This window comes from Syngnathus typhle, linkage group LG9, assembly GCF_033458585.1.
Source record: "Syngnathus typhle isolate RoL2023-S1 ecotype Sweden linkage group LG9, RoL_Styp_1.0, whole genome shotgun sequence".
Classification (NCBI taxonomy): Eukaryota; Metazoa; Chordata; class Actinopteri; order Syngnathiformes; family Syngnathidae; genus Syngnathus; species Syngnathus typhle.
The window spans coordinates 9,788,702-9,799,064 of record NC_083746.1 but is presented as its reverse complement, the minus strand read 5'-3'; the positions used below and the strand labels follow the sequence as shown (position 1 = coordinate 9,799,064).

At 42.2% G+C, this 10,363-nt stretch overlaps 2 protein-coding genes across 2 annotated transcripts; both read left to right on the top strand.

The window, feature by feature from the left end:
• Positions 1-260: 260 nt before the first annotated feature.
• hoxd10a (homeobox D10a) lies at positions 261-4,885 on the top strand. Its single transcript, XM_061287102.1, has 2 exons — positions 261-1,094; positions 3,338-4,885. The coding sequence occupies exons 1-2, from the start codon at positions 431-433 to the stop codon at positions 3,610-3,612; spliced, it is 939 nt and encodes a 312-aa protein (XP_061143086.1). The 5' UTR covers positions 261-430; the 3' UTR covers positions 3,613-4,885.
• An 893-nt stretch (positions 4,886-5,778) lies between these two features.
• Positions 5,779-8,255, top strand: hoxd9a (homeobox D9a). Its single transcript, XM_061287103.1, has 2 exons — positions 5,779-6,374; positions 6,722-8,255. Exons 1-2 carry the CDS (start codon positions 5,849-5,851, stop codon positions 6,964-6,966), a joined length of 771 nt encoding a protein of 256 aa, XP_061143087.1. The 5' UTR covers positions 5,779-5,848; the 3' UTR covers positions 6,967-8,255.
• The last annotated feature ends 2,108 nt before the right edge of the window (positions 8,256-10,363 follow it).

Sequence of the window (10,363 nt, the reverse complement as noted above, 5' to 3'; positions counted from 1 at the left end):
TATGTATGTGTGCGCACGCCCGTGCGCTTGCATGCCTGTGTGTAACAATTTGAAGTGAAAACATTTTCACCTATACCTGCAGACCAAAATATTTGAACAAAATACAAGCCGGACATGTATTTCACTTTGTTACTTGTGTGAAGGATTTTTCTCAACTAAGGTGACATATTTTCAGTTTCTAAACAACAATGCAGTCTCTGCTGCATGCCAGCACCAACGCCCCCCCCCCCACACACACACACCTCCCAAATAGTGCTTGGTATGAACCAATTTCAAGTGCTGGTTCTAGGTGTCGCTGCAGACTGCACCTTGGAGCTGCTCTGCAGTGCGTGTCAAGGCCACTTTCAAAGCTCATTGGTGGGCTCGTCATGTGGTCGGCGCGCACGCTGACTCGAGGCGCAGATATGTCAGCTTCCATAGGACGACCAAAATGTCTTTCCCCGGCAACTCAGCTGCGGCAAACCCCTTCCTAATGGACGCTTTCGCTTACGCGCCGTCCGACTACGCGATGCAAACTTGTGGGTTGGTGCCACCTTTGGCTAAAAAAGGCGAGCACGGCCACCACGGCGCGGCCATGAGCGTCCCCTCGTACTTCGCCCATCACCAATGGGGCGAACCGGGCAGGGCGTGGAGACTGGCGGAGGCGCCCGTCAGTCCCAACTCTACGTACGTACAGAGCATCAAGGAGGAGGGCAACTGCTGCATGTTCACCGAGAAACGCCTGCAAGCAGTCAGCCAGCAGGCAGACGGCCATCTCCACGCGTACTCGCCCCTTGCGGCCGAACCGAACCGAGCCGACGCCCCCGAGGTTCCAGTTCCGGGCTATTTCAGACTAAGCCAAACGTACGCCAACGGGAGGCAGGAGTGCCGCCAGCACCCCAGCCCGACGTTGATGCAGCTGGAGCGCATCGGCCCGCAACCGCAGCCCGCACAAAAGGATGCCCCACCGCGCAGCCCCGGGGTCGCGGGGAGCCCCGCGGAGCGCTACACATCCAGTGTGGAGGAGGAAGAAGAAGACGAAGATGAGGAGGACGAGGAGGAAGAAGAGAAGAGACAGTCGAGTCCCGAGGTGCTGGTGCCACGGGATGGCAAAGGTGGGTTTGGCCTCGAGCATCGTAAAAGCGAGAATAAAACACAAACAAGCCTCCGCAGTCGTAATGTTTAATGAGAGGCTTTGGAGCGCGCGCGCACGCGCGTACGCGATACTTTGTACTGATTTTACAACGCCTATTGAACTTTTTACCGGTTAAATATTGAACGCAGTGCCGCAATGGGAAGGAGTGAACTTTTCTCCCACCCCCCCCCCCCAAAAAAAAAAAAAAAAAACTATGAGGGTCCCGGTTTTGTTGTCAAATTTAACAGTTTTAGTTTCAACAATGAACACATTTTTATTTGCAAATGATGTCAGACGCGTGGTGAAATAAACGCATTTTGGAAACCAGCAACGTATGGAGTAAGATGAGGATTATTACCCCCCCCCCCCCCAAGGAACTATTAATCTTTTTCTCAGAACGTGGCCAAATTTTTTGCAATGATCATATAAAGTTACACAGCAGAAAAATCTTCAGGGCTCCATTTGACACTTTGCAAAGTAAAATAAATATTTAATTTGAAAACATTGTAAATGTGGTGAAAACTGGGATGGTGTGTGAAAAGGAATATCCCGTGTGTGGTTTTTTTTCGTGTTTTCATCAATGAATTTACGTGACCCCTAAATAGAATTATATGAGCAGGAGAGGGACTATATAGTCGAAACCCCCAAATAGGAAGCGAGAACATTAAAATGAAAGAAAAAGAGTAAAAGTCAGTCAAATTGGTGTCCAACAACAACATTTGGCATTGTACATTCCAAACAAAGCGATGATGTCATTGAAGTAATTAAGAGTGTTTATTTTTTCATACAACTTTTCTCCACCCGTTTGGGCCTTAATTAGAAAAACATTCAAACAGTGTAAAAATAGTCCTTGTCATTATGTTCATAATTTTTTTATTTACATTACTTAAAACCTAAAATGACCAGATTTTTTTTAACTCTCTTTTTCACCCATAACATTTGATTGTGACTCTTTATGGTCTTGGAAAATGTACAAAGATGATGCCTCCTGCATGACATTATGCTTTGTTTCCTCTCCTTTGGGCATAATAAGGTACAAATATTCAACATTATTTATCTTTTCTTAAAACATTAGTTTCGACGACTTGGCTGGCACTCTCAAATGTTGTAATGTGGTTTTATCATTGGATTTTTTTCTAAACAATCGTTTACAATGTAACTTGCACTTTTGTACTGTCCTACTTTTATGATCTTTATCAAAAAAAATTTTTACCCCTCTATACATGTGACTTTGACTAATTTTGCCCTCAGTAGAAGGTACTGATGTGTCCCAGTTTTCGCACGTGTTTAGCAGGAAGCACAGAAATGGACTTGTTGACTGTACTGTACATCTATTTTTGTGAGTGTAAATTTATTTAAAAATACATTTCTTGTCCCAAAGGATTGGATCGCCTCAAAGGTTTTACGGTTTGGGGGAACATACATTTTTTGCTGCTGATTAATGAGGTGTTTCAGAAAGATTCCCGGCCTGGATTCGCAAAAGATTTCAAATGCAATCAAAGAACAAGTTTTTGAAGTCATTTCCCTCTTTGCAATGACACCTTCATGTGCTGCCGGAAACATTTTTGGCCAGGAAGTGTCAGATGCTCAGGTCAACTCTGATTTCTTTTCATGGCCTGAACAAAGTTAATGTCATAGGATCACTTGTAGACTTGATTGTTTGAGAGAAAGCCATAGTTTGAAACAAATCATCTGTGATACTAGTCCTGGAACATTTCTGACAAACTACATTACAAACTCCCATATGGTGCTAGTTTTGCTTCCACACTAAATGCAGGGTTCTTTTCCCGAGCTACTTGCTGGATTGGGTTACTTTCAAGTTTGGGTAAATTATTTTGATCCATCATATTGGGTTGGATTTTGGATTTGGCCGGGCTGGCCGGCTGAAGCTGGTTGCCGTTTTGCATGGCAAAGTTGAAGAAATTTTTTGGGCTGGGTCAGGAAGGGCATCCGTTTTAAAAACTGCCAAACATGCTAATGACTCACTGGGGAAACCCCTGACGGAAAAGTTGAAAATGTTGGAAATCAAATATGTATTATTTTTAACCACAGCTATATTTTAAGAACCTTTGAATCCATTTCTTGATAGCATGTTTGTTTGGTCAAAAATCTGACCTCAAGTACTTGGTAAAAATCCTCAACCCAATGTGTGACTTTCAACCCAATAATATGTGCATGTGACATTCTGTCTCAAGTCCACCATGTTGTTTTTTCCCCATGCAGAGCACAAGCCCAACCCCCAAAGCGGCAGCTGGTTAACGGCCAAGAGCGGCCGCAAGAAGCGCTGTCCCTACACCAAGCACCAGACCTTGGAGCTGGAGAAGGAGTTCCTTTTCAACATGTATTTGAGCCGGGAGCGCCGCCTGGAGATCAGCAGGAGTGTCAACCTGAGCGACAGGCAAGTCAAGATCTGGTTCCAGAACCGTAGGATGAAGCTCAAGAAGATGAATCGGGAAGGTCGAGTGCGAGAACTGAACTGCAATCTCACTTTCTCCTGAAGTATCATGTGGATTCCCTCCAGTTGTATCGATGCAGCCATCATGTTAGCATTACACAGCTTCCAAATCTAAATAATTGTTCTGATATGCCCACTATGGCCACCAGGGGTCAGCGTTATAAAACAGACACAAACAAAAAATGGATTTCCTCTACTTCCACTGAGTAAGTCTGCCTTATAATTAGACATTTTTCGTAGAGAATAAAAAAATACATGCCTGTGAGTATTAGTATATTATCTGTCTATGTGTGTTGTGCCACCTTTTGTGTTCAAATATCCATTTCTTCAAGGGTTGTAAGATTGTGACTATTGATGCTAACTGTTAGCATTTCTGTGGGGTTTTCTACTTATGTTAATGAGTTGAGGGTGTTTGTAACGCAACAGTGCTTGCTTATTTGAAATTCAGAAGGAATTCTCTTAGTTTTATGTTTAGTTTGACACTAAACACCAACTGAGCGTGGCAAATAAACTTTTGGGATGAGAAGTTTGATATTTGTCAAAGTGCTGCATTTGTGAACTGAGTTGATTGACTGAACTGTCGCATCGCTTCTATGTGCAAAAAAAAAGTCAAGTCACTTGTATCTCGAGAGATCATATTCGCTTTCTGTTTATTGTGGTATTGGACATTTTTTGGTGTTGTCAAACTTTTTGAATCTTAAATTATTGGATACTCACTGTCACTTTATTAGGCACCCCCCCCCCCCCCCCCCCCGCAATCTAAGTCTTTCACAACTTGTATATCCATCCAGCCAAGGTATATCCATATTTTACAGTAAAAAAAAAAAGTCTCACACAAAAATAACACCAAAAGAGGATACGCGGGTTTTTATCTGCCATCTAGTGGAAGAGAATTCAATTACTCTGCGTGTCAGTATACATCACTGGCATAGATAGATGTAGTTTTTTTTTAGGGGGGGGGGGCAAAATATGGTTGTTACTGAAGTGGTGTCCCATCACACTGCAGCATACTAAGAGTTGTTCATAATAGAGGCTAAATAAACATACCAAACATGATGCCACAAAAAGAAACTCCATATTAATAATAACCTTCTGAAAGGGATTTTGGGGGAGTACCTAATAAAGTGGCCTGGTTTTGGTCTATTTGAGCTATCAGTAATGTCGTCCACCATGTGTTAGCTTGTGAAACATTAGCTCACCAGAAACGTGTTCCACACTAGCCTGTGAATGGGCTCCAAAACAAGATTCACGTGTGTTTATGATATGTTGCATGTGTGTGGCATGTACAGTCTCTTGCAATAAAATGATCAACAGTGCTTGTTTATAGTTGTTTTTTTAATATTATGAAATAAGAATAAAGTGGTTGGTGTGAAGGCACATTCATTATAAAGCTTCCAGTGGCAAAGCGAGATAGTTGGGGGGTACAAACGAGGCCAAAGAAACGCAAATGACATTAAATGAAAGTATACGGAGTAGAGGCGCACAAAAGGGGGATATTTTTGTGGATGTTTTTCTTGACTCAAGGATTTATCGTGAAATTAACTTCGGTAAGGTCCAAAGTTTTTTGCACATAAGTTTCAAAACAAAAATCAATGCGACATTTAAATTGCAACGTGCGTGCTTCCTCGAGTCCGTTCTTTCTTTATAGGTGGCATGTATAATCACACGCACACCATAAAACATTTATTGATACACATAAATATGAATATATATTAAGCCGGTAGCGCTATTATTATTATTCTCTTTCCAATGAATATTTTACTGCCGCCTTTTCCAACTGTGTGTGAAATAAAACAGAAAAAAAGAAAATATGAATCCAGGTTGATTAGGAAAAACGGCGTGTGTTTTTTTCTTTCTTTCTTTTTACAACGTGTCATTACATCAATTTTACGAGGATTTGCCAAGTCTATAAAGCTTATTTTACTGAGTGCATGAGTAACGGAACGAGCGCTGTAGTCAGTGTGAGTGCGCGGGATGCGCGCGCACACGCGAATGTGCACGTTTATAGTTTTCTAATTGGTCACCCAACATCGAATCTTGTTTATTTTCCCCATTGAAATTATATTAAAAAAAATAGAAAAAAAGCAAAAGAAAAAAAAGCAAAGGGGTGCTCAAGGGTAGGCTTGATTTACTGGCAGAATTAGTAAATATGATCACGTGATCTGTGTAACCAATCCGTGCTGACGCAGTCCAGCAAAAATACTATGATTGTTCATAGAGGGGAGCGTCCCCTTAACTGCGAGTCATTTTATTTTGAGTGCTCGCATCAAAACAAAAAAATGTCTTCCAGCGCCGCACTCGCCAGCTGCTACGCGGACGCGGTTCTGGGTCCGGACGTGGAGGACGTGTACGGCGCCCGCTTCATGCAGCCACCCCCGCACACGATGGCCCCAACCAGGCCGTCAGGCGCCGGCGATCACCACGCCGATTTCTCTTCTTGCAATTTCGCCCCCAAATCCGCCGTCTTTCCTGCGTCGTGGCCGCCCGTTCATCCGCAGGGGCTCTACCACCACCACCACCACCCTTACGCCCACCAATCGGACCCGAGATGCGTTGGGGCGCGACCCTGGATGGACCCAGTCCCCGACCTCGCCCCCCGCTTCGCCGGGTTCCCCCCAGGCCGACGCGCGCCGTGCGCCCCGAAGCCGGAGCTCTCGCCGGCGAAAATCCGCGACACCAAGCCGGGCCAGGAGACTCGAAGTCGGGCTTTTGCCGAGGACCTCCCCGATGGTCCGGAAAGGGCGCAGAGTGGAAGTGAGCTTTCCAACCACAGCGAGCCCAAAGAGGAGAAACAAGTTGACCCAAGTAAGTATAAGCACATGCAAATAGCCCCCAGTGCTGATTTATAACTGTGCGAGCTGACTGCGTAAAACGGGATGTTTTACTGACCCATAAAAGTGTCCTGGAGACCACTACTACACCGCGGCCCAGTGCGGACGCAACCCGCTTTTTTTTTTTTTTTAAATGTTATTACCCTGGATTTTGCACTTTTTTTGCACGCATGGGTGGGGGGGGGGGGGGGGTCAATCACAACACTCCTGAATGCTCGTAAGAAAAAATCTGGATGGGAATGCTGGCTTCTCCTGAGTTTCCAAAGCCAAACAGGAGCTTTTGGTGGCTGCTAATTTGTGCTCTGTTGCATGTGCATGCAGGCAACCCGGCAGCAAACTGGATCCACGCGCGGTCCAGTCGGAAAAAGCGCTGCCCCTACACCAAATATCAGACTCTGGAGCTGGAGAAGGAGTTCTTGTACAATATGTACCTAAGTCGAGACCGCCGCTACGAGGTGGCCCGCATCCTGAGCCTCAGCGAGCGGCAAGTCAAAATTTGGTTTCAGAACCGCAGGATGAAAATGAAGAAGATGAACCGAGAAAGAGGCGGAAAGGAGCAGCTCTGATTGCACTGAGGACGACTTTGACTTTTTTTTGGAAGCGCTATTCTGATTTAATTTGGAAACACCCTGAGAAACATTGTGGATCACGTTGCAAGTGAAACCGTTATTTTCTCACTTATTTTTTTTATTTTATTTTTTGTAACTGGATTAGGTGACAAAAAAGGAGAGAGAGAGAGAGAGAGAGAGAGAGAGAGAGAGAGTGTGTGTGTGCATGTGTGTGTGTTGCTTTTAATTGTTGAATATAAAAACTTTTCACTGTTCAATTTGTTTGACCTTTCTGTTGGAATACACACATTCATTTACAGGACAATTTAGACATAAATTGTGTGTGTATGCACAAAAAAATGAATTATATATATATATATATATATATATAGTGTGTGTGTGTGTGTGTGTGTGTGTGTGTGTATGCGTGTGCGTGCGTGTATGCGCGTACACAAACACACACACACACACGGATATATTGTATTTAAATGATTATTTGTGTCACCTCTGAGGACAGTGCGTGATCCAGTCTTAATGGCGACTACACGTGCTGCAAACGAGACAAATGATGGCGTTCTTCGTATCGAATCCCAGGTAGATTTCATTCGAGACTTTTAGTGGGGGTGTTTATGATCAGGCGGTATCATTGTGGGCTTATAATGACTTTAGAGCAGGAAGAAATAAAGCCATAGAGATGGCTAGACGTCTGGGCTAAATGAGTTTATTGGCCCTGGCAGTCAGTAATTACAACGAGCCCCTTTGAAAGCTCCTTTTACCTCTCTGGGCACTTCTTTTCTTTGTGCGTGTGTTGCTAACAATCAAAATGTGGACACAGGGGTGTCTGGCCGATGGATTGGTGCACAGGAAATCACTCCCACATCTTAATGGTCACGTTAATTCATCAACTCTGCTTCTCACTGATGGGAAGCTAAACTTCAATTGGAGTGCCTTGTTTTGTTTTTGAGAGTTCTTTTTATTTATTTTGCCTTGTATCCGATAGTAAAGTACTTTACTTTTTAGGGTCACAATCGTGCATTATAGTGTAGTTACACTATAACTATGGAACAGGGTATTAAAAAAAAGAGTCGTCGTAGGGCGCTAGAGGGCGCTGTGGTATCAAACACAATGGAAACAAAAAGGGAGCCATCGTGTATCGATTAAAATGATAGAAATCGTAATAATAATAACACAAACGGACTTTGGTATTTGTACCCCCTTACATCATTGTAAGACTGTAAATATCCCAAATGTTCTTTGTATAAATACCTGCAAAAAGATTTTTAAAAAATAAAATAATTTCCTTTGTGTGTGCGCGCACTCGTGTGTTGCGAGGTCAACAGTTGTTTAGTCGTTGCCATAAAATAGAGGACTGCCACGAGGATGAATGTTGGGCTGTTCCAGGAAATATAAACTAATGGAGCAGTACTGTGATCATCAATGTTGATGCTATATTAAGGCTAGCAGATTAGTCGCTTCAAATACAACTGTCAAAAATTAACTCATGCACTTTTCATTTCCTAGCTTCCGCATTAATATTGGGATGAGCTATTTTCACATTTCTAATTTAGCACAGCTCTAATGTGGTATTCGGATGTGTTAAAACAAAGTAAAAAAAAAAAAGTCAAAAGTCCCAATGATCGTCACACATACATCTGGGTGTGGGGCATTTTGTCCTCTGCATTTAACCAACCCCCGTGTGATTTTGATCCATCCCCTGGGGGAGAGGGGAGCAGTGAGCAGCAGCGGTGCCGCGCTCGGGAATCATTTGGTGATCTAACCCCCCAATTCCAACCCTTAATGCTGAGTGGCAAGCAGGGAGGCAATGGGTCCCATTTTTATAGTCTTTGGTATGACCCGGCCGGGGTTTGAACCCAAAACCTTCCAGTCTCAGGGAGGACACTCTACCACTAGTCCACTGAGCTGGTGCCCCAAAACAAATATGATGACCACAAGACTCCTGGACCCGTGATAGCATTCGATGCACTCAGCCACCCAAAACAAAATAAGAGGAACTGCACCACACCGTTTACACACTAAAGTTCCAAATATATAAAGATATACTTGATGCTATTCTTTTCACAAATTTATTATGGCCCTCGGAAGACTATAGAAAAACTGTAACGGCTTCTGAGAAGAAAAACAGTTTCCCCAAATGTTCCACAGAATAACATTTCCTGTGAAAGGTACAATACACTCAAATATATAATAATAATAATAATAATAATAATAATAATAATAATAATAATAATAATAATAATAATAATAATAATAATAATAATAATAATAATAATAACTTAATAATTTCAACATCAAGTTAGGCAAATAATTATAATATGCGGGATTATAAATAGTAACTATATGATTACTATGATGTACATTACTTTTATTATTATTTTATTGCATCTATATTGGCTAACACGTTTAAAATAAAAAAACTAAATCAAACGTTAGGTCAAGTATTGCAAAGGCGCGCTATCAATGAACCGTGTTTGCTATTTTCAGATTGTCAACATGCGCTCATTTATTACTTCTTTTTTTAAGATACTTGTCACGAGCTAATATTTTTTGTTGCCTTCTGGCTTGAGTCTGGTTTCGATAGGATGATAAGCCAAGCAGAGCTGATTGAAGCTGGTTATAAAACCATAAATTAACTTAAAATAGAATACAATCAAGAAGAGCAGACTTCTACGGTAACTGAACAAAAGAGTAATCTTTCTTTGAAATTTAAATTTACAAAAATCCCGTATTATATTTTAAAAGGTAAATATGCGCCTCTTTGCTATACAAGGCCCTCGAACCACGTGATTACTTCCAGCCAATCAGCGCCGAAATCATATAGGCGAGAACCAAATACATCGTGTACAACTATAATATAAATGATCATAAATAAAATAAAACATACAAAATATATGAAAAGATTCCTAAAATACAGCAGTCGTGTAAAATTTAATTTCCTATTGTTTTATTATTTTCCACATTGTTTGCAAAAAGCTATTTTAAAAAAAGAGATACAATTGATACTAAACACAACACAGTGGTGAAAAGATAACAAAATGGGACTTTAAATTAAGTGTAACTCGCCAGCCTAGGTCCTTGTAAATAATATTATAGTCATCCACCTCACCACCAACGTGGCTTGTCTTTACCACCACACACACACACACACCACACCACACAAACACAAAAACACACGCCACTGCATGTTCAGTTCAAATGATAGCCGAGTCTATTCTTTTACTTTAAACGTTTCCAATTGCGTCTACTTCCAATCCAATGGTTTTATTCCAATTTGAGGGGAAATAAAATGAAACACACGCGCACGCGTACGCGCGTTCGCACACGGTCCGTAGTGCAAAACAAAAAAGATACAGCCAACAAAGACGGGTATGCGCACCAGCACCGCTTAGACATGAGC

What these genes read in the sequence shown, in the direction of transcription:
- hoxd10a (XM_061287102.1), top strand. Translation starts at nt 431, where the DNA reads ATGTCTTTCCCCGGCAACTCAGCTGCGGCAAACCCCTTCCTAATGGAC. An exon ending in GGTGCCACGGGATGGCAAAG is followed by an intron (nt 1,095 to 3,337) that starts GTGGGTTTGGCC and finishes TTCCCCATGCAG; the next exon opens with AGCACAAGCCCAACCCCCAA.
- hoxd9a (XM_061287103.1), top strand. Translation starts at nt 5,849, where the DNA reads ATGTCTTCCAGCGCCGCACTCGCCAGCTGCTACGCGGACGCGGTTCTG. An exon ending in GGAGAAACAAGTTGACCCAA is followed by an intron (nt 6,375 to 6,721) that starts GTAAGTATAAGC and finishes ATGTGCATGCAG; the next exon opens with GCAACCCGGCAGCAAACTGG.